Genomic DNA, 26,947 nt, shown 5'->3' on the forward strand with positions numbered 1-26,947 from the left:
CTTGCATTGCCCATTGTCTGGCCCACTGAGGCTCAGAGACATTGCGCAAATGGTTCCGCATAGCTGTCTTCTCTGCCAGTCATGCACATCGCTGCCGGAGATTGACTCAGAACTCGAGACATTAGCCCTCAACACGCTGAGGATCCTGTGTCATGCGACGTGGCGCGAGAGAGCCTGGATTCTACAAGAGATACTGCTCAGTCAGAACTACTTGCTGACTTGGGATGATAGTGGCGAGTGGCTCTCCCTTGCCGACACCGCTGTGATTGCCGCACTCTTATACCGTCGGAATCTGGAAGAGACATGGCTCGACGAGTTTGCGTCCTGGTGCCGCAGATTATGGTATCTCAGGCAGAACTACGACGAAGCCCAAACGTACGAGCTGTGCGACGCGAATGTGCTGCAGCTAGCTTCCACGCTTAGCGCGACGGTACCTTCGGATAAGTACTATGCCTTGTGTGGTATGCTGCGACTCAAGAATGTGAAGCCAAACCCAGCACATAGTGCCAACGAAGCACTTGAGGTTATCGTAAATGCCTTGGTTCAAGAAGGCCGGATGAGCTGGTTGTATGCTGTTCCGCCATCGCTTGGTGTTCCTATGCAACTTCGAAATGGAGAAATGGCCCCATTTGTCCTGACACGACTTGAAGATCGTCTAAAGCCCAACAAGAAGCATAACGCCGTTATTCGGTCCAAAGAGCTTACTCTCGATGCGATACGACTCGGGCGGGTTACGGAGGTACTGCCACTCTCACAGGTCCTGGAGTCAGCATCCAACCACCTACGCGAGACCCGCGATTTTGACTTCTCCGAAAGTATAGCGTACTGTCATCGCGTGCCAGACATCACCCGAAGGCTTTCACTCGACTTAGTAGACCCTTTACTTCTAGAACCCACTTTCGGGCACATATGCAGAGCTCTTCAACCTTTACATACTGTGAAGTCGGAAGCTCGTAAAGGATGGCTATGCGTCATGTTTCTCAGCTTCATCGACGAGCCTCTGATCCAGGAGATGTGTGAAGGCGCTGCCGAGGAAGACGTGCAAATCGTTAGATCAGCCGCTGCATCACTCTAGCGGCACTTGAGAAAGATCCAGGATCCCTTCAGCGTCTTACTTTGGGCCAAAGCAGCCGAAGACGACAAGTCCACCGTGGTCAGTGTAGCGATCTCGCGTTGTCCTGTCGATGCTCATGTCTTCTCACTGAATGGCGAGCCTGAATCGATGTTTGCGGCTCGTCTGCGAGATCGAGCGGACGCCCGTGATGAGTTTTTGTGGCCCATTATTCTCGTTGAACGTACGAGATACCATTGGTCCTAGGCCTTCTAGACTGTTCACCACGCCGTTCTGGCGGAAGAAATCTCACACTCCGCATGCGCAATCACTTCGTTTCAGACATCGAGGAGGCGATGAGGCATCGTAAGACGTTACTGTCATTGTGCTTTTGTTATGTAACATGAGGAGATACATGCGAGCTCAAAGGCACAAAGTACTGAAATACAAATGAAATCCTCCGTCAATCTCATCTACTTTGCAATCCACGTTTGCTTCATGCTCTCGAGGCGCCGTTGGCATTAGCTGAACTGCCTTGTGTCAAGCCTGGAGGTGGGTGTTCCATGCGAATACCCTCCATCAGTGACCTTTGTTAAGATGATCATTCAACTTGTCTTGGCGATAGAACATCCTACCACAGTGAGGGCGGGTGCAGGGGAAGAAGGGGCCGTTATGCTTTTTCATATGACGGCGGTACTCTCCAGGACGACCGAAGGTGTTAGAGCATCCATAGGGGCACTGACGAGAAGCAGTCACATTGCCATGTTGGACTTGGTAGTTGACTGGGGGTATAACCGGAGCGACAGGGGCTTGAATGCGAAGCTGGTGTAGGGACACATATGGTATAGTGTTGCCGCTGTCAGTTTGCGGAGCGACACTCATGTCGAGGACATATGAGGCTACGGCGTTGACAAGATCCTGATCGATACCATGGATGCCGTCGATGTCGCCGAGTTGTTCGTTGTTACCCAGTAGGTGATCGGCATCACCGTTCCACACGGCTCGGGCGTCCTCCACTAGCGTGTGGCTCCCGACGAGGGTGTAGGGGTATTGTGTCTCACTCACGCTGTGCAACTTAGTATGTGCTAAAAAAAAAACTCACCGGAGACCAGCCCCGCTAGCCACGGGATGGTCATCCGAAACAGCCCCATCGAGGCTCCCATTGCGCGTTTGCCCAAATGCAGGAGTCGAAGGCATGTTGAACGGTCGTTTTCGTGGGTTCGAAATGCTCGACTGTTTGTTCTGAGCCGTCGATAGGTGTTGCAGTCGGAAAATAATAGGGAGATCGATGGAATTGGAAGTTGATGGGATAAAGCCGTTTCGAAACCTCGTTCGTTCGTGTAGTGTTCACAGCAAGGAAGTGAACTGAGTGAGCGACAATCAATTACGATGCGCAAGGTGGGCGACGCCCAGTAGACACTACTTCGGGACTATGAGGCTGTAAAAGCCCTCGTACTACTTCGGCTAGTGTAGGGTAACACAAGTTACACAACAGTGTGCCCTTTCATGCATCACGGGACCAAATATGCAGGGGCGCAACAACAACACGACCACTCGAGCTTGGAAATCTGCTATGATGTGGGGGTTTTGAAACGCCAGTGTGCCCTTTGACACGTCACAAGGCTATACCGGAGCAATAGGCCTCCGATGACGCTCAGCCTTTTTCATGTATGGCTGCATCAAGGGTAAGGAAGCGAGTGTGACGGCAAGGTTGAAGATGCGATCTCTTTCTCATCCCTTCCATATTTAGTTGAAGATGCGACTCAAGGGTTAGCTAGAACACATAGTGCACGACTACTGTATGAGCTATAAGGCTCTTCACCTTGCTCTTGTTGGAGATCACAGGTACGCCAGATCAATGATTATATCATCCTGCCTTTTTTTCGTTCCGTTCAAAGTCAATGTGAAGCACTTCAGCTATGTTCTAGCGAGCAAGAACTATTTCGATAAGTGGCAAGAATCATATTAGACGCCTAACCAGTGCCACGATTCCTGTTCCACATACTCAAACGATGGAGTACCTATTTCACTTCGCTCTTTCCAAACTACCCCTTCCCAACATATCCGTTCTCACCCTCACCAAATTTGCTCAGGCTGCTTTCTTCATGTTCTCGTCACAACCCCACTGAACACATCCATCGCGGCCCGTATTATCAACAACCCCATAAACCGAAGTCCTTAAATAAGGATGTATCTATGCTTGTTACTCCCTACTAGCACCCATCTGATGACAAGTACTCACTGCATCGCTACGTCGCGCCTCAGAAGTCTCGGTTGTCTGTTGTAAGTCCAACGGCTGCGGAACCAACTCACGCGTCGACTCCGAAAACGACGTATCATAGAAGCTCGGCGGAAGTTCAAGCCGCTCGGTGAACTTTGACGTACCGGAATCCGGCTTTTCAGCTGGAGACTCGCATCGCTTTGGTGGCGGAAGAGAAGCGGGAGCAGGAGGAGGAGCGGACACTAGCGGGGACGTAGGAGGCGTAACGAGGGGTTCAATGTGTGGTTTGGGATGGAGGCGAATGAAGTTGACAGACGACTCCTTCTTCTTAGGCTTGTTGATGGTGAGGGAGAGGCAGAAGAGATTCATTGTAGGCATGGTGGCATAGCAGGATGGCAGTATGAAGATCTAGCGATATGTCAAAATGGCAAGATGGCATGTCAAAGCTGGGGCGGTTAAGTTTAAGTACTAATGAATCTCATGTGGTTCTGTTTACACGATGCTTGAGAGACAGTGTTGTCTCATCGTTGAGTTGCGTGGTTGTGGACGACCAGTGTGCGACATGGAACGGGGTGTCTTACTAGAGGTGTGAGTGAAGGGGGACGCTCTGCTTCGTACGCACACTGTCAAGTTCCAACGTATCAGGACTTTCGAAGACGACGCGTGCTTCTACCTCAAATAACTTTTCTTTCCTGAATGCGACCTGAATTCTAGCCAGCTCTAGCATGGGCGCCTGGATTCTTATAGCACAGGCATGAGTACCTCGCTCATCCACCTCTTTACGTGTTCGCACAACTGCTGCTTCTCGTGCCCATTGGTTTCCCCAGCGATCTTCGTTCCCCATCTTTCCTCGACATCCAACGCCAGCTTCTGGAAGAGCTTTCCGACCTCTTCGTCTGCGTTGCTCCAAACCAAACTCTTCAAGTCGCCATCTTCATGTAGCCAGTTCTTTAAGAAGTCGCCTTCGACGTGCTTGTGCTTGGCACCTCGCTGAAGACTTTGCCCCAGATAACGTGGATCTACATCCCTGACCAAGATCGCACCATGTTGATTGCCAGGGGTGTTGTTCATGAGAACGTTGAAAATGTCGCCACTACGGGGTTTGATCGTGTCGTGTTTATGGGCGCCTGAACGGTTGGTCTTGACCTCAATCAGGTTTTGTATCAGGCGGAGTAGTAGACGGGCGGGTGATGAGAGGATGGAGAAAGAGAAGATCGTGCCATCGGTACAAGCGCCGATGATATCGTCGACAAGGACTCCGGTGCTCTTTCCTGCAGGATTTGGACGACGCCAAGGTGGGCGGATATCGCCGCGGTCGAGACGAATCACAGATCGGGGAAGACATGCTTCGAATAATGTCGGTGAAGCGTTACTGTGGGTCCGAAGAGGTGGCTGGTAGAGACCGGTCACCGAGCTGCTCTTCTTATCGGTGAGTAAAACGAATCGATCGTTGCTACAGCCCTCCTTGTCTGGCAAATCCAAGACCAGATGTCGCGCGCAGTTGCGCATACCACTATCAGAGAACTCCCGCACAAACTCGAAAGTATCAGGTCGTGCTGATTCCACAACTTTGAAGCAAAGATGTGAGTGCTGGAGCGTCGAAACATAGACGAATGGCTGAATGACAGACACGTGGATACCTGGAGAGTGCAGATCTGTTTTACCACGCTGAAACCATCGACCGGCTTCCTCGTCGAAACGATCGATGCACAAAGACTTCCCGACGATACTGACTGTCGTCTGGTTGTCCCACAGCGCTATGCCATAGACTGGATCGCTATATGTTGACTGTTTCTGCAAATCCAGCTTGGAGCCCGATTTGCCAGTGTTGAAGATCAGTCGCCTTCCACTATACTGCGAGGAGCCGGTCTGGATTCCGGTACCAACAATGATGAGATTGTATCTCTTACTGTCTTTGTTCAAGAACTGCCATTCGACGATGGAATATACCCTCTCGGCATTCATCAAAGGAGCCTGAGCAACGACTAGTCGCTCCACCGGCGCTTCCACCTCCTGTTTGATCTCGACGTCATCGGTCGGTCTGTCGTCGCGCACCCTCAGTAGCTTGATCGATGAGTGCAAGACTCGTTCGCCAGAAGGTGGCCCTCGTCTCTCTTTCGCTTTCATAGTCGACACTAGTACTCGTCGTAACTTCTGCATGTACAGGATATTGCTCGGCTTAGCACCCGTGCTGAGTTTCCTGGGAACAATTTTGGAGTCGTGCAGAAACGTAGAAGGCATGTCTTGGCTTGACCATTTTACGTCTGCATCCAGTTGCGAGAAGAGAAGACGATCTCCGGCGACTGCAAACAGAAAGCCGCCGAGGTTCCTCCCAACAACGTCCAGTTTCGGTAGAAATGGCAGTTGATAGATCGCCGATACTGGCGATTGATTGTACTCGGGGTGGCCGCGATCGGTAAACCATATGGAATCGATGTCGAGACACGAGAATTCGCTTGAAGAGGGGCGCACTCGGCAGAAATCTGATCCACAAGAAACAAACGCTGCAGATACATCTGTTTCGCTGCGGGTGATCTTGGCTGAAGCTGCGCCCATATGAGTTGAGCTCCAGGACGGGGGTGATATGACTGTACGATGTGAGAAGCGTCTCGTATTAGGATCTATTTCAACTTACCACCGTGCTCTACGTGAATTTGCGAACTCAGAAGAGTGCCATCCCGCATTGCGCACACCAGAAAATTCTTGCCGTCCTTGCTCAGAACGGCAACACTCTCACAGAGCTTTTGCGAACCGTTGAGGGTATCTTGGTCTTTCCAGGAGTCTTCCAATGTCAACGAGGTCTCACCATACGAGTACTGAAAGAGGAAGACCTCCGAATCGAATGTACTAACGAACACATGTGGAAAGCCGTTGATCTCCAGTGTCTCTACGCATGTGGGATCATGAGCTAGCTGGTATTGGAATGAATTCGATCGGTCGAAGTTGCCGCCCTTTGAGATTGGTATGATCTCCAATAGCGCGTGACCGCTCTTTCGAGACGCAAGCGCGATGAAAGGGCATGCAGTATGTGTGACAGCCAACAGCAATGGAGAGTCAAACTTCAAAGACTCGATTTGTCTCAATGTTGGCCGAAGAAGAGTGCGGGCCTCTCGCCGTGTAATCTGGATCGATATCGTGTCAGACCAAGGACACGCCGAGATAGTCTCCTCTTCTCGCATCAGATCGTCTTCGAGCGGATCATCGTCGCTGGGTGTTTGGAACTTATCCCAGAAGCCCTCTTCCCATGCTCCAGTGAAGTCTGCACGGCTCTCCGGTTGTGTACGGACGACTCGAATTACCAAGGTCTCTGGCGGGAGCGTTATTGAAAATATCGCATAATGCTGTCTCTTCATCGTGCCTTCGATGTCTGCCATATGACTGCCATGGTCAACCACCCATATCCCAGCGCAGCCGTTGATGCCGCTGAAACTATCGTCGACAACGGCTTGTATGCCGCGTCGCAGCTCCGAGATCTCTCCATGTGGATTGTTGCCGTTTGCGACAAAAATGGACGATCGTTGCCGTTCGTCTGACGCGCGCGGGCTAGAAAGTTTGGTTACTACAAGGTCTGTAAGAGGCGTCCAATTTGGGATGCTATCGACGAAGGAGAATTGATTTGCGCTTGGATATTGTACTGCATACGAGTACTCAGTGGGCCAGGCACCGACTTTGCAAAGCAACCCATCATTGCTTGCCCCACCGGCGATCAGAAGATCTGGGTATTGCTGCGACATTTCTGAGTTGTCGATGCCCAAGCATGAAAAGGAGGTGTCAATCCGGTGTTGCCAATCACCAGCCTCATCGATCTCCAGAGTGCCCACTGGCCCTCGCACCACATACATGATACGGCCATCCTCTCTTGCAATGTAAAACACCTCCTTTTGGTATTCGGAGTTGCGCGGCGCCCTATCCCAAGCAGTCCACTTGGGGGCGTGCTTGCCATCGCCTGGTAGTGTTGATTGAAGTATTGTCTTGTCGATCGGCACTGTGGTTTGCGTTGGATCCCCAGAGAGAATGTTTTTGTAGACCGAGATGTGGTCGTCGGAGACTAGCAGGAAATCCGGACTCCGGCGAAGTGGTATGAGTAGAGAAGGTATTGTGTCCTCTAGACAAGTCAGCAACGCTCATATTGCTTAGTATGTCTATACACTTACCAGACTGGACAAGGTATCGCTCCGTCCGAGGGGTTGCTTTACTGAGATCCTGTCTGCAATCCCAATCGAAACAGGTGAGCCTGGTCCTCCCCTGGAGGACGACGACGAACAGCAAAACAACATGGTAATCGTCCTGTCCACCTCCTGATGATAGGAAATCCATGTGCATGATCTGACCTTCAATAGACATGATTCGCTCATCTTCGATAGGCGCAGCAATCTCATTGCTCATCCTGAAATCCCTTTTCCATCTTTCCATCGGCTTCGTCTTGTAGAGGATAAAGCGCCCTTCGTGTGCTGCGACTGCCATTGCTCGACATTTGGGATCTATAGCGAGAAAGGTACCAAAACGATCCAAGCGGGAACTCCCTGCAGGTAGCTTGATGGTCTTCTGGATGAATGTGGCAGTACCTGCCGGATCGTGTTGAGCCCACAAGAACATCAACAATCGGTTTGATAGAGTAAGCACGATGACTTCCGGAGGTAAGGCGTTGTCCCCGTTTCCCGTGGTTGGCCTTCTTGCCCTGTGCTTCATGTAATTTTGATGTAGTGAAGGACTGCCACTTGTGGTTGCGGAAACTTCACGAGGGTCGCCAAAGACTTTGGCGGTGATGATGCGGCCGCCGTTAAAGTCAGTCTTGGAAGCCACATGGCGGATCTGGCCATAGTCACGGATCTCTTTGAGACGTATGAAGTCCTCGCCGACCATGACAACATCGATCAGATCTTTGTGACGTATCTTCGCCGGAAGGATGAGTTTGCTTAGCGGTGTCTCAAAGACAGTCTGCGACAGTATGCCGTATTCAGGCACTTGGCTTGTTGGCTTGGGCGTTGCATCCCGCATCTCAACGTCATCTTGAGACGCGTTGGCCATGATCTGATAAGGGTCGAGCGGTCTGGAAACCCACTCACCGTCGACGAGGCTGAGGCCGTGGGCTTGGGCCATGACGTTTGATCAAGGCCTATTCGGAAGGCTGGAGACAAAGTATAGTCTGAAGACCGAAACCAATGATGACAGATTCCGCGCACAACACGGGATGAGATCAGACCAGTGTAGGTAGAAGCAATGAAGGCACACTGGGAGCTGAAACAGATGACATGTTGCTGCCTGTCGCAACAGGCTTGTCAGACACGCTGATGATGCAAGGAACTTCAGCAATAGGTACTGGGATCAATTGATGCAAGAGAAAGCCTGTCGGATGTGGCAAGGGCTGGATTGGACGGTTAGCGGTGGTGAGTGGAATAGCAGCAGCGACCTAAGGCAACTGGAACCGGGATGCCTTGACCAACTCAAGCCGGCAGCTAACAGCCCACGGTAGCACCCTCGACACCTTCTCAGAGACCGAGTTACTTGCTGCACCTACTACTAGCACGCAGCACGTGTAGAGCGCGGAAAGGCTCGTGTAATGCGCTTCAAGTATCGGAATGGGGTACCGATCTAGATCACCAGATGATCGTGCAGCAGGGAGTACGATCTTAGTCGGATCGCGGTCGGATCGCGATGGCTATGTGAGCTGGTTGCAAGTCCAGTGGTGAGGCGCAGTAGTTGACCAGGGTACGGGAACTCTTCCAGCAATGGTTGGTCGGCGTGAAGGTGTCGAGCATGCAGACAAGTGCGCCGACACGGAAAATTTGGCGGCACGGCAGCGTCTCGGGCCTTGGTGGCCGCCGGCGAACAGGTGGGCGCGAGTGGTGTTGTCGGGTTACACGGTCGTCACCCCCGCGCAGACAGCGGATAAAAGATGATGGCGATGGGATAGGAGGCGGCAAGTGCCGGTAGTTGACCTTCACAATTCGGTGGGGTGCCAAGCGCCTCGGTTGGACAAGGAGGAAGGCGCGACCCGTCACGTCAACCCGGCAGCTGGGACGCTCACGCGCAACAGCATGTAGCTCCTTAACAAACATCTTGCCACCCTCTTGCATCTCTTCCCTGCGCTCTCCTGCGCACACAAGGGCCCACGTTGGCCACGTCATCGCGCCCCAGATCCAGCTCTTTCCTGCCGCTGCCGCTGCCGCGTACTGAGGGCACGTCTCGAGATGCGGGCACTGTCATGGCATCACGCACTCCCTCTGGCTCCGTGTCGCGCTCAGTGAGCTCTGGCAGCTTGCCCACGCGAAACGCCACCCCCGTTCCCCACCTCACGCCTGCCGAGAAGGAGAAGGAGTCTCTCGTGCGCGCGGCCATCGACAATGGCGACGTCACTGCCCTGGTAGACCTCGCGACCAGCCCCTCTGGCCTCGTCAGCGATAGCTTGCGTTGCACTGCTTGTAGGCCTCCCATTGCACGCATCTCCACACTAGGCTGACAACTATAGGGCCTCTCTTACTGGGATGCTCTGACCAGGATTCAGAGAAGGAGCCATGGAAACATCTCTCCGAGCACAAGGATGAGCATCAGGTTGGCTTGGACGTCAACCGCGCGTTTGTCTACTACCCCAAGAACGGTATGTTGCATACAAGCGAGCCAACTTGTGTTTCATACTAATAGGACCAGAATCTGAGAAGCAGCTCAATCGTCGAAAAGAGCAGCTCTCCGATGTCATCCTCGACGTCCTGCGCCATCACCCCACGCTCTGCTACTTCCAGGGCTACCACGATATCGTCCAGGTCTTCCTCCTCGTTCTCGGCCCCGAACATGCCCCCGCTGCAGTTGCCCGACTAAGCCTGCTTCGCATTCGCGACTTCATGCTGTCGTCGCTCGATCCAGCCCTCGCCCAGCTCGAATTGCTGCGACCGATCCTCCGCGCCGCCGATCCCGTCCTGTATGAGCACCTTCCCAAAAGCCAGCCGTCATTCGCGCTCGCCGGAACAATCACCATGTTCGCCCACAATATACAAGACTATAAGGATATCACGAGGCTGTTTGACTTCTTCTTGGCGCGACACGCCGTCATGCCCATATACCTCTTCGCAGCTGTGGTGCTATCCAAGAGGGAGGAGCTGCTGGAGTACGAGAAGGAGGACGAGGATATACTCTACGTCATGCTAGGGAAGCTCCCAGAGCCCTTCGACGTCGAGTTCCACATCGCTCGGACCGTTGAGCTGTACGAGAGACTACCTCCTGCGTCGCTCAACAGCTGGGAGTGGTGGCGCATCTCGTCTTCCAGCGTACTCAAATCGTCTGCGACAAACAACAGTCTGCGTCATCTTACCTTGGAAGATGGCGAGATGCTGTTCCTGCAGCAGGAGCAGGACCTCCGTCGCGCGCAGACCCTGAGACAGGCCGTCAAGACAATACACTACATCAAGCTGCGTGTTTGGCACCACCGCCGGTACGGAGCTGTTGGTCTTGCCATGGTAGTGGGTGCCTATGCCCTGTGGCTCGGCAGGAACGGAGGCCACAACACAGGATTTCCGCTTTTTGGACCGTTGGGAGGGTACCTGATGAGGTATCTCGGGGGCCCAGCATGAACGGCGCATCAGGAGTTGCGGTTACAACAAAAGTGGATTCAAGCATAGCATGGCGCTAAGGCAAGATCGGCGCAGCAAGAGGAACAAAAGTTTGAAGAGCTGTTTGGCTCATATAGAGGTATATGCACATTGATGATCTTTCAATCATCCAGTCTACCCCAGGTGACAAGATCTTTACCTGCTTCCTTCTACCACCATCTACACGGATGTGTCTTCCTGTATCCCCACGATACGGCCAGGGCTCCTCTTCTCCGCGACGACTTTGAACAACGTCACTACAGAGTATACTCAACATCGCAGTACCTAGTACCAGGACACTACGACCATATTAGCCAACTTCACATCCCCATCCATCTCCAACCCAACTTACCGTATCATGAAACGCACAAGCCCACAGCGTACACTGCTGCATCTGTAGCTGTCGCGTCAAACCCATCTTGGTCTGTCAAACCGTCAGCTCGCATCCAGCAATGAATGTCTTTCTCTGGTCTCAGTGGCGGATACGTACCTTCATGCAATACTCAATCTCCTCGTCACAAACGCCGGATCCGGGGATCTCGGATAGCAGGGTTGCGGGTTTGGGGATCCATCGGTAGGTTGTAGTGCGGGGGTTTGCGGTTGGTGTTGCGGCGGAGGCGAGGGGGGTCAGGAGAAGGGTAAAAATGGGTAGGAGGATGGGGTGCATGTTTGGGCGGTGGCAGTTATGGTTGTCTGGTTCGTGTGTTGGGAAAGGAATGCGTGATAACTGAGTGTTGGGTAAAAGAGGTGGGTGAGAGGGTTGATCAGTCGCGTCGGCGTTGTGAAAGATCTTATGACGTTGGGTTGAGGAGTGAATAGGAAGAGAGGACTACATCGACTTGGAGTGTCACCGGCTTGCAAGCTTTTGATTCAGCTGGTACCTAGGGAAGCCATTTATTTTGGTAGAGGACTGCAGGTGATTATACATAGGGTTACCCAAGTTCAGGATGTTGGCCATATTGGAGACATTGACATCCCTCTTAGGCCGTGCGTAGTTTCCACCACACATCAATCCCATCGCCAACTGCCTTCGTTATACTCAAGCCGACATGGTACTTCATCCTACTCTCTCATGACTACTAGTCAAAATTGTCAGGCACCGGCGAGCCATGAAGGAGGGTGCGCAAATCAGGTTGTAGCACCTCGCCGGGTTCGAGTTTGTAAGTGCAGCGATCACAGTCCATGCACTACAAGAATGTTAGCCTACTCCTCCTGACCTTGAGAATAAATCACTTACAGCCTCGTCCGCGCACATGCTCTTGCGGAACTTCTCCTTAGTCTCGGCATCAGGTGAGCCCTATCAGCGCGTTAGTCATCGTTCGCAAAGCCCAGATGTATCGTCGTAGTAGAAGAGAACGAGCAGGGAAGGGGAATACTTACAGCGATGAGGTAAAGATACTGCATGTACTCGCAGCTTTTGACCGTCTCACAGACCCTGTTGTCCGGGTAAGGGTACAAGTATTTCGGAAAACCCGCGCATGTCATTCTTCCCTTGGGGAAGGCGGAAGTAGGTCCCTCGGGTTGGCAACCACCTGCCCTGCTGCACTGGTACGGCGCCGACCAGGTACCGTTACTGTTGCATTTGTACATGAAGCGCTGGTGGGTGTCGCAGGCCCAATCCCCGTAGGCACATTCGGTGCTGTTGGTTTGACGTTGGACATTCGACGGACCTACACCACCTGTCTCGCAATGCGCTTGGCCTGGGCTATCAGTGATGCAGTCGCCGTAAGTGGTGCACTTCTTCTCGGTATGCCACATCTCGTTGTCTCCGCATAGCATGAGGGCGTATGCATCAGAGTCGCACTTCCGATCGCTCGGTGTGCATGGCTCTGGTACGGTCGGGGGGGTTGGTGGCTTCATCCAGCATTGTACGACATCGTCATGCTTGACGCATTCGGAAGTCTTAGGACACATGGTTGATTTCCAGACGTTGTCGACACACTCCTGACGCTTGTTGCCAGAGCAGCGAGACGTGCCAGTATCGCAATACTCATGAGCATCTGGAGTTCCTTGCGATATCCACGACCGAGAGTCAAGGGATTTGGGAGGAGGAGCAGTGGACAGGATTTCAGGGTCGTAGACGCATTTTGTTTCGCCTTGGCTGACGTATTGACCAGGCACCCAGTGCATGCAAAACTCTTCCGATCCGCAGGTCCCATAGGCAAGCCAGAATTGATCATAGTTGCACATCTCGATGCGGTAAAGACCGTTTGACCAGTTTGAGCATCGCGTCTCGGTCACTGTTTTGCAAGGCTCAGGTTGCGGTGGAGTGCCAGGAGGGAGAGGCGCCGGTGGCAAGTCCGCAGTCGCGCAGGAAGTCTTGTTCATGAGTGTGTTACATACTCCGGGTGTAGGGCATGATTCAATGGCTTTCCATCGGTGCTCATTGTTGCATGCGACACGCCACTCATTGCCGAGGCAGCGCTCTTCGCCGGGGATGTCGCAGGTCGCGATACAATGACCATGATCATCAGGGTTGTTGGTGTCAATGGTACAGATTTCGGTCTTGCTACATGACTGATCCAACCAGTATTCAGTGCCTTGGGGATTGCAGATCACCACGTCGTTGTAGTCGCACTTTCGAGTGCCTGGCTCGCAGAACTGCTCCGAGGATGGGATGCTGGCAGAGAACACCACAGGTAGTACCATGGCCAGAGCCACGAAGATCTTGTTGAATCGCATCTTCAGTGAGCGTGTAGGATGAGGTGGTAGTGAAATGTAGTGGTAGGAGAAGAGAATTGAAGTTGATAGTGCAGGAAGGGAGGAAGGAGTGGAAGAAGTCGGTCTACAAACCACATCGACGTACAAAAGGGGGCCAAGCTAGAAGCACGAGCGGTGTAGAGGTAACCACTGCCTCATGGTATGAAGCAGGTGATAGGTCGATAGTGAGGGAAAGAGCTATCCCGATACTGACAAACGCCCGAATGAGCGAGTAGTTGAACTCATTCTCGAACATTTGGGCCGTCGGTCAACTAAGAGCCTATCAGCTAGTATGCAATTCAATACTCTAGGTCCTCAACGCATCAAGCCAAGCCTTCTCCGCTCTCAGTGTTTGCACCCTCAATCCAGCGACTCGACCGGGCAGGCTCGACCAACAGTTTCGATGGGCTATAGCTCTTTTTAAGTTTCATTATATCGTATCGAGATATTGCGTCATATTTCATGGTTTGTCAGAGTGCCGAGATGAGGGAATGCAGAATGCGGGATACAAGACCGACATTCGCGGTGAGTACCAGTCACGTGACTTGCACGAGCTCGCCCGGAATACCGAGGTGGTCAGTTCACTCTCAGCCATTTCTCTTAGTGAAAACTCCCACGATAAAGTTCCTAGAAACTTATTCCTCTAATGTTCAAAGCTTCGGGCCCCCGCTTCGAGGTTCGTTACAATCAACCCGCCCCAACCCATCCCATTCGCCGCCATGCTACCATCAAAAACCTCCATTGTCTTATCTCTTCCGTTTACTGTACGCGCACTGTCTTTCTCCTCCTTATTCGGTATTCGAAGGTCGGAACAGCAAACATGCGACCGTTCATGCTACGCCGACTACCGCTCGCTCATGGGCGACGCTGCTGAAAACCTCGTACTTCTAAGCTCGTTATCGCATCGAAACACAGCCGATGATCTGTGCAGCGATCAAGAATGCTCCGAGTGCGACTTTTGCGACGTTAGCCTCACTGGTCGCTTTCCTATCCTGTCTCTGCAAAATGTAGAGCTCAACCGGATAGCGAATGCGGAAGCGAGAAAAGGTGCGGACAACGCGGAAGTGAAAACGTGTACGGACTGTCAGCTGTACCTGAATAGCTGTGAGACACCTCACGAACGCAAAATGGCATACAATCCCCCAGGGTATGAACTCGCCCCGCCCTACCCACTCCACACAACAGACCACCAGCGAACTCTACAATGCGAGCTCCAGCTCTGCACAGACGGTCCTGTACACTGCGGCATCAACGGGGCGTGCGAGCGCCAGATCTGCAAAGACCTCGCTAATCGTGCTGGCCTTCTCGAACCGGCTCATACAATGGAGTGCGAAGACTGCGTGAAGTCCTGGGTCCGATGCATACACGATAGGTGTATTCCACCTACACTCGACGCGTTGGCAGACAGCCTACGCTCACCCAATTGCTTCAAGAACCATACTCAATGTCAGCAACAAACATGGCAAGAGATCAACGCCTCGCTTGCACCGGATCGGGATTGTGTGGAGTCTTGCTGGGGGAGTACCCCAACGTATTGCCATACTGGTTCTTGTGCCTTGCCCTTTCGCTCCTCGGGAACGCAAAACTCGACCTCTCTCCCGTTCACTCCCGCCCCAAGTAGAATCGAGACTTTATCTCGAGGTTGCAGTGCGTTTCGCGATACATGCCTGGAGACTTGTGACCTGGGTAATGCTCACTTGAAGTGCGAAGGAAAGTGCGAAAGACTACATAGTAGCAATGAATGGTTCAAAGAAGTATGTGAGCAGACGTGCGGGAAAAGGACTTGCTGGACCGAATGCAGAGACATGACATGCTGCGTAGGACCAGAGCAGTGTAGAGAGGGTGGAGAGGTATACAGGTGCAACAACAAACTGAGATGCGAGAAGTATAAGAAGATGGTAGAGAAGGGCAATATGATGCTTCGCAGTTAGTAGGTGCTATTGTTCAAGGTTTGTGGCTCTTATCGCATCCATGTCAAGGACGATAGTGAAATGCACTGGATCATAATCGATGTATTAAACAGGATCGTCGGCCTGCGACCTCGATGTTTTGGCAGAACTCCACCCAACGCCTTGCATGTAGCTCATGATATGGTAAATGTAATAGCAGTTGTAGCAAGCTGGCGGCCCTGATCATGACCGCGGCATTGCCTTTGGCTGAGCGTCGGCCTGCATGAACGCCGTCATGCACCGTGATGTCATGCTCGCCTCTTATTTCGGGCCTGAGCCATATCCAGCGCTGTTCTTCGGTTCTTCAGCAAGCAAATCGGCGCTATACACACGCTTGTAGTCCTGCTCGCTCCAGCCCTGCTGCTGGGCAAGGCCACTGAGACTCAAGCCACGCGAACGAGTCTTCTTCACTGCATCGCCTTGAGCGGCGCCAACGGGAGTAGAGTTGTAGTTGAGGGGCACTACACCTTGACCGGGAGGCGGGAATGGAGTGGAGCCTGTCGGCGACGCGACTGTTTGGCCCGTAGTGACGTTGTCGGGTACTTCAGAGTCGGCGGAGAAGTCGGACGAGACGGACGCTTGCTGCGCTCGCTTCAGTGCGTTCTCGTAGTTCGCTGAACTTGCTCGAGCCATGCCAGGGCGGCGGTAGCCAGTGTAAGCGCGGACAGCTTCAGTTGGGCCATTGTCTGTTGTCTCGTTTCCTCCACCGGCACCCATCAGGGGCAAAAGATTTGGGTCGGGAGCAGCCGCATCGGTTTGCGAAGCGCTGTTGGAGGTGAAGGCGGCTTCGGCTTCGGAGCGTGTGTTGGGTGTGAGGCCCGAGGGAGTGAAGGCGCCCGATGAGAGGAAGGAGCCCTCGGTGGGCGGCATGAGAGATGGTCGTGAGCTCATGGTGAAGACAGTGTGTGCTGTCGTATCTTAGTAAGCTGCAAGACATCCTGGAACCTTGAAAGCGTGAACGTACGTGAAGTCTGTGAACTACTATTAGGGTCTAGGCGGTGCCGTGTCAAATAGTGTGATTGGAGGGTACTGGTCCCTGTCTATCAGTCAGCTGGGTAGTCCCTAGAGGCCGTAGAAGGACCGCACCGAATGTTCAGGGTCTTTGGTATGCAGGTGCAGCAAAAAGAATCGTAATTGTTCGTTCACATCGGTCCTAAGCGACTGCCATGTATTTGAGCAATAGCGGCTGATGCTATGCCATCATATCTTGGCGGGTGACGTCTTTTCAGGGTCCAGACTTGCGGGGCCCTCTAGCCGCATGTGGCAGCTTCTCGTGCAGCTCAATCAACAATGAGGGCGATGGCGACGAGCCGCAAGGGTTTGCGCTGATCGCTGACATGCTTGCTGTGGAGATGGGCCCTTTCAATAGGTGGGAATGGCGCGGGCGAGGTCTCTAAGCGGAGAGAAGAGGTGCAACATGCATGTCACCGCGCGTTAGGGCTGGTGATACTCGGAACACGGGACACGGGTGAGTATTGCATCTGTGAATTCCTCGATTAAACATCCAACAGCCATCTGACCACTCACTCCCATTAATTCGAATCGAAGCATCGAAACACCAACCAAACCAAACATCGACCAAATACAGACATGGTGGCTACATCGCCGATCTACAAAACCTTGCCACAAGTAGCCCCTTGCTTCCTGCTCAAACCCGCCCAACAGATTGTCGTAATGAAACCTTTGGACAATCTATGATACCGTTAGAAAAGATCTCTCTGTAAGGTGAAGGGGAAACAGATGTCTTACCTCACTGCATTAGCCGCGAATCATCCGACAGTATCGAACTAGAGGCCAGAGTGGCAAACACCAATGGCGGCGGTAGTAGCACCACCAACCTTGGCAGTGCATTCAACATAGGCAGCATAGACTGCGGCGAGAGCAAAGCCAGCGGTGCCTTCAACAGCGGCCAAAGCAGCGCCAGTGCATCCAGCGATACCGGAAGCGCCTGCAAGCCCAGCAGCAACGACGCAAGAGCCACATGCCCAGTTCTGGAAGCAGCCGCTTCGGCCTGATTTGATACGCGCATCGTGAAGGGCAAGCGCTTGACGCTCCATGCGACGGACTGAGTCGTTGCGAGCGGCAAGCTTGTTGCTCTTGACTTCGGATACAGCGTCAACACGGGCGGCTTCCGGGGCGACCAAGGCCGAGACCTCGAGCGAGAGTTCGGTGAAGACGTATTCTTTGACGTGGTCCGGCCAGGCCTGGACGGCTTCAATGGGTTGCTGAAGGAGGGGGCACCAGTCTTCCACGGTCATCGTGACATAGTCGACGGTGTTGAGGAGGTCGACCATGGCCTTGGTCGGAACATGGACCTTCTCGGCAATGACCTCGATGGGGATTGCTCCCAAAGAAACGTCGATGTCGATGTTGGCCGTCGCATTGACGCTGGCGGCTGCAGCCATGCTGGCGGCAGCAAGGAGGGATAGCTTGATGAATGAGGCAGTCATGTTGAGGTAGGTAGCTGATGAAGGCCGTGATGTAGGAAAGAGAAGTGAAGGATTTGAGATGAGGATGCAGGAAGGATAGTGAGGCACTGAGCTGATGCTGGAAGAGAGCATTGCGCCCGTTACTTATAACTTTGGCAGCTTCATCAACATACATCTCCTTAATACCTGAATACTGAGGCACTGCATCCGGCTTCGGATACGGATTCAACGACTGCTGGCTCTCCGCTCACATCCTCATCGACATCCGCTGTATTCGCACCATAGCAGAAAGTACCGCGACAGTGACAGACTACCAAGCATACGATTGTTACTGAGGCCGTATCCGAATCAGCCCTAAGGACTTGGACTGCTCGCGCTTTCGCTGACATCGGGTCTATTCGTTGACAGAAGCAGCATGCCCAGCACTAATAGGAAATTACCAGAAGTAAGGTCACTGCCAAATGCAGTAACTATATGGCTTCCAAGGACTTGGGTCGCTAGCTGAAAAGGGATCTCAGATGTCTTCACCGCTGAGTATCAGTCATCAGGATGGCCTCGCTATCCCCACTCGGTCCAAAGCAAGACACAAATCCAGACTTATGACCTGCATTAGGACCGTCTCGACCATGTCAGCCCTACGATTCAGGGTCGTTCAGGGTCTTCCGACTACCTGGATCGGTCCGTCTTTCTCGATCCACTCGACTGTTCAGACCGGCCCGAGCACGGTCTTGGTAGTCATCCGATGTATACTAATCCAACGGCTGCCAAGCATGTTACTTCGAACTTCACATCTCGCTTCCACCATGGTATGCCCAAGAAAAGTTTTGCTATGCTAGGCCTTCTCGACGTGATTACTTGTCGGTGAGGTGTAGGGCCTTTACAACACCATCTCAGCATACTTGGCTTCATTTGCTCGAATCAGTCACGGTCGTATTCAGGGCTCAGCGATGAGAGACCGCCAATACTTGCTCATGGCTATGCTTTTGGGGGTCAAAGACAGTGCCGTATGATGTGTTAGAGATGAAAGAGGGATGGGTTGAAGGCGTTGCGAGAGCTATAAGAACTGAAGCAATTCCGCGGAAGACAGATATCTCTCATCATCTACAACCATCACTTTCAATCAATCAATCATCACACTTCACCACTCCAAGTCTTCCATCGACTCATTCCAACTCAACAACATGTTCTCCAAGGCCATCATCATCGCTCTCTTCGCCTCCTCGGCCGCCTTCGCCGCCTCCATCCAGCAGAGGCAGCTCAACCCCAGTGTCCAGCTCTGCTCCAACAAGGACTTCAACGACTGCCTCAATGTGAACTTCCACTTTGGCATCTGCGGCAAGTCCTTCCCAACACCTCCAATTCCTACAACCTGGTAGCTAACATTCAGCAGAGGGTGCCGGAAGGCTGAACGACAAGGTCAGCTCGCTCAAGGCGAACGGCCATAACTGCATCTTCTACAAGTAAGTGGTCGCAGATTTTAGGTCTAAGATCGCATAAGCTGACTAGCTCATAGCGATACTGGTTGCCGAAATGGAAACGGCGAGATTGCTACCACGGGTGAGGTCGCCAACATTCGCTCCCACGGCTCGTTCTCTACTATGAACGACGATGTTTCGTCTTTCTTGTGCAGCATCTAGGAGTCGCATTCGGTTTACCCTTCCTGTCTTTCCGATGCTTAGCAATTGTTTGGTGGTTTTGGGCTGGTTCGAGATGAGCTTGGTGCGCGAACTCGGTACTTCACTGGAACACATCACCGGAACGTCAGGATGGGACAAGCTTTCGGCCTTCGTAGCCGAAGATGGGTGCAATTTTACTTTCGACCTCCGTCTCTGGAGAGGCTCTTTTGATAGGTTGGCGGTTTAGTTTGGTTTGGGGATAGATCGTGTAGTACGGAAGCCTTTTAGTTTCATAATAAAGCAGTTGCCTCCTGAACGCACCTGGATAGGCATTTCCTACTTGAACTGGATAAAGACGTTAACATGCAGGGATTCGGCAGTGACCACCTCATACAAGGAAGGAAAACCGAAATACATTGGGCTAGACCAAGCAAAGTATGGAACCTGACGTTAATATAGGCTCCCAGGTGTGTATTCCGGTAATGACTGTTATATTTTTTGATGGATAAGACTAACGCTGACAGTATCGATCACTAGGTGATGGCAGACGGACTAACCGAAACGTAACGATTGGGTGGGGGATGAGCAAAAGAAACACAGAAAATCCTCCACAAAAGCGATCCAATCAAAGGCTCAACCCTTACAAGTTTATCTTGTGACCCTGGCGAACATGATCGCGAAGTTTGTCCATGCGGTCAAACTTCATGTGGCAGCCTTCGACAACGCACCTGAGAGTAGGGGCTTGATGCTTCCGCGTGTGGCGGCGGCAATCACCAACACGGCGGTATGACTTGGTACAGCCATCAATGTTGCACTGGAAGCGTGGTTCGACAGTGCGGCGACGAGCGACTGCAGGCGCACACGGTGGCAAGTTGAGCGGTGCGACAATGTTGGGCTGAACATCAGCGGGAGCGGGAGCGGGAGCGATGGGTTGGAAGGCCTGACCAAATCCTGGCATGAAGTACGAACGTTCATTCAGGAAGTGACTGGATCGAGGGAGCACCCACGGAACGAAGGCATTATCAAGCGAAGGGACAGCCGGAACATCGTACATGGACAAGTCAAGATCAAACTCGAAGGCGCCAGAGTACTCAGCATGACCGGGGTGGATGCTAGTAGTACCGATCGTTGGGTCGTATACGTGCACGGACCCATCAGCATCGAGCGAATGAGGGGCGCCAGGTTTTTTTTTTATCACCATGTGGGTGTGCCTTTCACTGTCAGTTTAAAAAAAAACTTACTCTTGTATTGCCAAGACCTCGGGTAGCACTGCAGCCCCTTCAGTCCCGAATGCAGTTAGCGAAATGGGTCCTGCGGCATGGCAGGCAACTGGGGTGCCCAGATCGAGCAACTCCATCTCGCGGTCGAACAACTCCATTTGACCGTTGAAAACGTCCATTTCGAAGTCGAAGGTGGTTATATCTGCCGTCGTATTGGTTGCTGAGAACTGTGGGCTACCTGAGTAGTGGTGTTTGTTGTGAGAGTATCGACGCAAGAATGTGCAGGTAGTGGAATCTGTCCACAGATAGCGCGTTGGACGAGGTGGGATGAGTAAATCAACGGTGATATGGGAGAGCGGGAGTAAGGATGAGTGTCTGTCGGGGGACTGATCACATGAAGAGTGCTTGGTGATGTTGGTGACACCTCAGTGACCTCACCGTACGTACATGCATAAAGGGGCGACCAATCGGGTGTTCTATCGTCACAAAAGGGCTTCAGCTCACCGGACCTCGAGATGATTGGGTGATGTTTCCAAGCCTTCAACCTTAGCCCACACATCCTCGAAGGGCTATACAAGATAGCGTCGCCTTCTGGCTTGATAAACACATGCACGTCAAGCACGCACAAGTTTGATACTGGCACGATGTACTTCAGCGAGCGCTTCCGTTGCGATCAATGTCCTAGGGTTTTCGATACTCGGGGGCGATACAAGTAAGGCTGTGAGCCGATGTTCTTCCAGTGTTTACTAAGATGACATTAGCAAACACCTCAAGTCACATTCAAAGCCCTTCCAATGCTGTGAATGCGTGAGAAGATTCGCTCTACGTTCCGATCTCAACAGACATGTGCAGGCACGGCACCAACTTGGCGTAGCCCGACACCCATGTGTCGCCCCTGGCTGCTCCTATAGAGCTTCCCGCAAAGATAACCTGCGTCAGCATTTTCGGAACAGTCATTCTTGGAGAACAATTGGTTACCCTAGCGATCCCGAAGGATTGCGTAATCGAGGAGTTCAGCAGTCAACTTCACTCGGAGTGCAATCAGATGTTCAAATCGAGTTATCAAGTACTTGCACATTGATGCAGGCAGCATCGGCGGGTCAGATTGGCCTCATACAAGCTATTCTGCAGTCGGGCGAGGACATCTCCATGCAAGCTGATGACGGTTCAACAGCTTTACATTGCGCTGCTAAAGCTGATCAGATTGAAACGATCCGTTTTCTCATCGCGCAGGGTGCCAGGTCGAATGTTCTCAATGAAAACAGAAGGACGCCTTTACACGAGGCTATATCACACAGTCGTACATCCGCAGTCAGGGTTCTCATGGAGAGGAGGGAAGATATCACGGAACATGCATTGCGCGCATTGATTGAATCCGGGCAGAATAGACTTTTCGAGGAAGTCTGGTTACGTTGCGACAAACGCGTATTTGAAAAGATTGGTCCTGACCTTTTCAGTATCGCAGCTCGGTCCACCTCAACAGCAACTATGGCTGCATTGACATCGCTACTGGAGATAACACAGCAGTGGATCAGTGAGATCGGAAGGCCGATCATATCTCGGATCGTCGCCAAAGATCAGATAGGTATGCTAGAATGCCTGTTGGAATCTGGGAAGTTGGATCCAAACATGTATAGTAGCAACAGGAATGGGGGTCGTCTCATTCATCTGGCCGCTGCCAAAGGACGTGTTGAGATCGTAGGCCTTCTCCTCGAGTCTGAAACGATCGTCCCTAATCTCTTATATGGCAAGATGTCGCCATTGGGTATCGCCGCCGCCAGAGGGCACTTAAGAGTTGTAGAGAGACTTCTTGAGCACCCTGGCGTTATTGTAGGTGACGAGGATGGGAGGGGACAAGACATAAAGAGTCCTCTGCATCTCGCATGCCATGGACGACATGCACAGATCATAAGGCTAATGCTCAAAGCATATGACGACCGAAGCCTTGATGTGGATGGTCTCGACAAATTCCATCCTCGAATGAGCCCATTGCAAATCGCAGTGTTCAATGGAGATACCGATTTGGTAAAGCATTTACTGCTTCGACAGGACGTCAACGTGAACCGAGTATATCGACGCTCGGGGTTGAACATGCGACAGGTAGCGGTACAACGCAATGATGCCAAAACTTTGAGTGTCTTGTTGGAAGATAGTCGAATGGATCGAGAGGATGCAAGCAATAGTCGACAAGTGCTGGTACACGAAGCAATTTCGGGAGAGCACTGGTGGCTTGCGGAGGTCCTACTCAACCATGATAAAGTTTCTTTGAACATCATTCAAGAAAGCTTGGAAGTCCCAGCACAGCCGTCGAAAAGGCATGCTGATATTCTGGGAGAATATTTACTCGATGTAGCATCATGCCCACACAAGATGGGGAGTTTTTGGCACCGGGTCGCTCATGAGGGTAACCTCAGTCTGGCTATGCTTCTGCTCGAAGATCATCAGACGCGAGACGATCTTACTCATCCCGATGTGGATGTCAATCAGAAAGACAGCTCCGGTCAAACCCCGCTGCACGTGGCCGTCAAACGCGCGAACATCGGTATCGTTGATCTCCTCCTACACCATAACGATATCGACATCCATTCCCGTTTACAGAGAGGAAACGGTGAAATCGGTCAGTCTGCTATAGAGATGGCCGTACGCAATATGGAGAGATGGAGCAACCGGCAAAATCAAGAGCACTCTTATATCGTCGACCTGTTACAAGCTCACGGTGCTCGGGTCGTAGCGGGCGATCGAAAAGATGACGCGAATAATACGAGTCTTCCGCCTTTGCTTAGGAGTGTGGAGAGCGAAAATCACCACTCGGCTGAACACAGCGAGGACTTGAGAAGAAGAAGCCATCCGTCATGGGCTTCAGTCGTTGGCATTATGAGTGGTGGCGATGCTCCTAGAGAGACGAGGAGGGGAGTCGATGATACTATGGGCGACACCATTCCGATGGATGTGGACCATGGGATAGCAGAAGATCCGGACGCGATGTTCGAGGAACTGATGTGCTTTGACGATGAAGATATTTCCGATAACAACAGCATCGAGATGCTGGAGCGGGAGATGTTCGGCGAGTCGCCAGACAGGTTCACTGCCTTCTGGGAACAACAGGACACCTAGACCGTTATTCGTTTGACCCGGCGGGGGCTTTGCAGGGCCAGCAGGTGCTGAGGGTTTCGCAAGAATTAGCGGATGTTTCCTGTCGTCACCAAATGATTCCGGCTTTTGTATTTCGCCATGAAGCGCTGAATCGCAAAGCCCAATGAGCGTCGACCTAGAAAAAACTCAACACTCTGGAGCCTACATCAACGTTAAATCACCTACTTCGCATATTATTACATTGTTGTAGTCTGCAGACTTGTTTAGATGTTTCCTTGTACGAAGTGCATTCAGGTAAGTATTTTCGTTTCTTGATAAGAAGAAGGAGAGAAGTGACTTCTGCCAAACGCCCAACGCGCCATTGTGATCCATGGATTGTGGCGGGGACCTTGACGCGTCGTCGGCGCTAGCGCCAAAACCGCGAGCATCAGCCCGCGTGCCCGTCTCTCTGCATCTGTCATTGATGGTTGATCATTGATTTCACCGACTCCCGAACCGCCTCAACGATGCAGCCGCATGAACACTGCAGATGCCGATGGTAACCCCTTCTGACGCGTAGCTGCGTCTTCTAGCGAGCACCACAATGTCAGCTCCGCGTGCGCAGCTTCCCACTCCAGCAGCGATCGCGCTGGACTTCGAGAATACATTCTCGCCTCTCAGATCAGATCATCACAGCAGTTGTCACTCGAGAGACTGATTTCGCCTCGCTCTGTCCAGTCACGGCGCATGAGATACGACCATCGATATTGCAGCCACCTATCGCGACGCCCTCTTCACCGTATTGGACAACGCCATCCTGCTCATCCTCGTCCCATATCAGTACCTCCAATACACCGTAATTTCGAGGTTGCTCAAGCGTATCGGCAGGAATAGAGCAGTGCACGGACGAGATATGGAGATGGATGTCAAGATAATTGTAGACGGCCATGAGTTGAACTATGTTAACATGTCTCCGTGTCTCATCCGTTGTCGCACTGCTCTGGTACGCATCTGCATACAGATCGTAGTCTTCTATCGCTAATGTTCATCAGGTCTAGACCCTTCGCCTGTGCTCTCGCATCGTGATCCTCCGACCATGACTACGCCGAGTCCCAACGTCTCGAAAGCGGCAATCGCGCCGTCCCTATCCTGGCGAATACCTACATAAGTCCAACTTATACATGTGCATTCCAAGTACTGAGCAGAACCGGTGGTATGGAAGCCATGGTTCTTCATAGACTCCAATACTGGCAGCGGAGCCTGGGATGAACAGTTCGTCGTGGCTGCAAAATCAGCTTTTCAATCTAGGTCTGGTGGGCTACAGAACTGCCCTGTCGGGGATTTCTCGCATGTAGCGTGCGTCAACGTGCTGTCGTTATGGATGCACACCCACCCATGCGACCGAAGACACTGCGAAGAGGAAGAGTTGAAGATGTCTGAAACAACTGAGGCATGGAGATTTTGTCACGCGCGAAGGTGACTGGAAAGCGAGGCTGGGATGCCTTGCGAGGGCTTCCGGGTAACTTCGCAGAAAGAGTTGAAATCATGCCGCAAGGCTGAAACCAGCCACAAAATGCCCTTTTCTAGTTTCTCGTACCAGATAAGCAACACGACCCAACCAAAATCAAGATCTTGTTTGTATGAGATTGGCTATCGCTCATTTCCAATGGCCACTGTATTGAGCCGTGCGCGATACTAATTCGAGCCAGCAGGAAGAACGTCTAGGAGTACCACCACAGCCACTGCGCCTTTGCACTACACAACCCTAATGCGTATTGGTCCAATCTAGCAAATCTAATACCACCCCCACAGACGATCCTCAGCCGCACCAACTCTGGCTTGCCCGTTGCAGCAATGCTGCTTCTTTAGGGGTAGGTACACATACCGGTGCGTGGCGCGCGACGCGCATACCAAACTTTTTCCCCCCCCAGCAATACATCACTCAGTCACTCATGATGCTCTTTAAATATCTTTTCGCTGTTTCGCTCGTTCTTTGCGATGCTTATGGCGATGGAAACAACCCCATGAGCAGCCCAGCAGCGGGCGAAGTCATCGAAGCTGAGGAAACGTACCTGATTTCATGGTCCAATGGCACACCAGGTCCAGTGTCAATTGATCTTCGTTTTGCTGATACAACCGCGGTGTTGATAACAAGTAAGACTCTTCTAACCTCCAGGCTTCAGTGGCGCAAGAAGTATTGGAATGAAAGCTGATAGCTCTAGATGAGACGCCTAACAACGGCAGTTATACATGGATACCATCTGGTATGCTTGCAGGGAAAGACAACTACTTCATGGCGATTTGTGATGCAGGCGTGAACGACTGCACCTACACCTTCAACGGACGATTTGCGATCGAAGATGCGGGAGCCTTATCGTCTTCATCGAGTTCGACGATCAGCAGGTCAGTTACATCCTTTCCCGTTACCCCTACAGTTCTTCCATGGAACATCTTCGCTGACAGTCTGGTCGCAATACAGTACCACCCTCCTTACTTCCTCGTCAACCTCTAGCGCTGGTACCAGCTCAACTTCAGCTCTCACTAGCAGCGAAACGAGCCCAAGCGCAACAGCCTCCCCCTCGCCACCCCAGAGCACGAATCCTGGTCTGCCCATAGGCGCGAAGTAGCGATAGGATCTGTATGTGGTGTCGTTGGCATAACTCTCATCCTGCTTGGAACGTGTTGCATACTGCGCAAGCGCAAGCGGAGCAAAGCCGCGTCGGAACCGCAATTTGTACACGCAGAAGCAGAAAAGGTTCCTGCCCTGAAGACTGATGGCGGTGCATCTGGAGGACATATGGCGCAGATGAGCGAGTTGCATGATGTGCCAGTGAAGAGGCCGAGGGCAGAGCTGTCTTGACCGTGCCACCTCATACAAGAAAAAAACTGAACAGGTCTGCATGCTACATTAAGCCAAAACCTTGCAAAGGCGGTAACCTAGCGCCAATGTAGGCTCCAGGCTGTTCAGTTTTTTCCTAGGTTGGCGTGGTGCGCAGACAGTAGATAATAATGCGTGGAAGTAAGGCCCAGTGTAATAAGTTGAGAGACTGGTGTGTCTCTTTGTATGCACATTTTGCTTCAAATATCTACAGCGAAAGTAATCAAG

General features: G+C 52.2%; 8 protein-coding genes across 8 annotated transcripts; 4 read left to right on the forward strand and 4 right to left on the reverse strand.

Annotated features, from left to right (window-relative positions):
• Positions 1–49: 49 nt before the first annotated feature.
• J4E88_002962 (uncharacterized protein) lies at positions 50–1,075 on the forward strand (the record flags this gene model as incomplete). The annotated part of the gene is made up of 2 exons (XM_049396618.1): positions 50–822; positions 985–1,075. 2 exons carry the CDS (start codon positions 50–52, stop codon positions 1,073–1,075), a joined length of 864 nt encoding a protein of 287 aa, XP_049257966.1.
• A 2,938-nt stretch (positions 1,076–4,013) lies between these two features.
• J4E88_002963 (uncharacterized protein) lies at positions 4,014–8,372 on the reverse strand (the record flags this gene model as incomplete). Its single annotated transcript, XM_049396619.1, has 3 exons — positions 4,014–5,860; positions 5,908–7,377; positions 7,427–8,372. The coding sequence occupies 3 exons, from the start codon at positions 8,370–8,372 to the stop codon at positions 4,014–4,016; spliced, it is 4,263 nt and encodes a 1,420-aa protein (XP_049257967.1).
• Positions 8,373–9,477: 1,105 nt separating this feature from the next.
• J4E88_002964 (uncharacterized protein) lies at positions 9,478–10,837 on the forward strand (the record flags this gene model as incomplete). The annotated part of the gene is made up of 3 exons (XM_049396620.1): positions 9,478–9,694; positions 9,742–9,870; positions 9,921–10,837. 3 exons carry the CDS (start codon positions 9,478–9,480, stop codon positions 10,835–10,837), a joined length of 1,263 nt encoding a protein of 420 aa, XP_049257968.1.
• A 1,221-nt stretch (positions 10,838–12,058) lies between these two features.
• Positions 12,059–13,537, reverse strand: J4E88_002965 (uncharacterized protein; the record flags this gene model as incomplete). Its single annotated transcript, XM_049396621.1, has 3 exons — positions 12,059–12,067; positions 12,093–12,152; positions 12,236–13,537. 3 exons carry the CDS (start codon positions 13,535–13,537, stop codon positions 12,059–12,061), a joined length of 1,371 nt encoding a protein of 456 aa, XP_049257969.1.
• Positions 13,538–15,765: 2,228 nt separating this feature from the next.
• J4E88_002966 (uncharacterized protein) lies at positions 15,766–16,672 on the reverse strand (the record flags this gene model as incomplete). The annotated part of the gene is made up of 3 exons (XM_049396622.1): positions 15,766–16,412; positions 16,469–16,475; positions 16,667–16,672. 3 exons carry the CDS (start codon positions 16,670–16,672, stop codon positions 15,766–15,768), a joined length of 660 nt encoding a protein of 219 aa, XP_049257970.1.
• Positions 16,673–17,291: 619 nt separating this feature from the next.
• Positions 17,292–17,954, reverse strand: J4E88_002967 (uncharacterized protein; the record flags this gene model as incomplete). Its single annotated transcript, XM_049396623.1, has 1 exon — positions 17,292–17,954. One exon carries the CDS (start codon positions 17,952–17,954, stop codon positions 17,292–17,294), a length of 663 nt encoding a protein of 220 aa, XP_049257971.1.
• A 1,160-nt stretch (positions 17,955–19,114) lies between these two features.
• Positions 19,115–19,570, forward strand: J4E88_002968 (uncharacterized protein; the record flags this gene model as incomplete). Its single annotated transcript, XM_049396624.1, has 3 exons — positions 19,115–19,305; positions 19,355–19,393; positions 19,447–19,570. The coding sequence occupies 3 exons, from the start codon at positions 19,115–19,117 to the stop codon at positions 19,568–19,570; spliced, it is 354 nt and encodes a 117-aa protein (XP_049257972.1).
• Positions 19,571–23,139: 3,569 nt separating this feature from the next.
• On the forward strand, positions 23,140–23,883 carry J4E88_002969 (uncharacterized protein; the record flags this gene model as incomplete). The annotated part of the gene is made up of 1 exon (XM_049396625.1): positions 23,140–23,883. One exon carries the CDS (start codon positions 23,140–23,142, stop codon positions 23,881–23,883), a length of 744 nt encoding a protein of 247 aa, XP_049257973.1.
• Between the last annotated feature and the right edge of the window lie 3,064 nt (positions 23,884–26,947).

The sequence above is a fragment of the Alternaria novae-zelandiae genome, assembly GCF_023758075.1.
Source record: "Alternaria novae-zelandiae strain BMP 2774 chromosome Unknown scaffold_4, whole genome shotgun sequence".
NCBI classification, from domain to species: domain Eukaryota; kingdom Fungi; phylum Ascomycota; class Dothideomycetes; order Pleosporales; family Pleosporaceae; genus Alternaria; species Alternaria novae-zelandiae.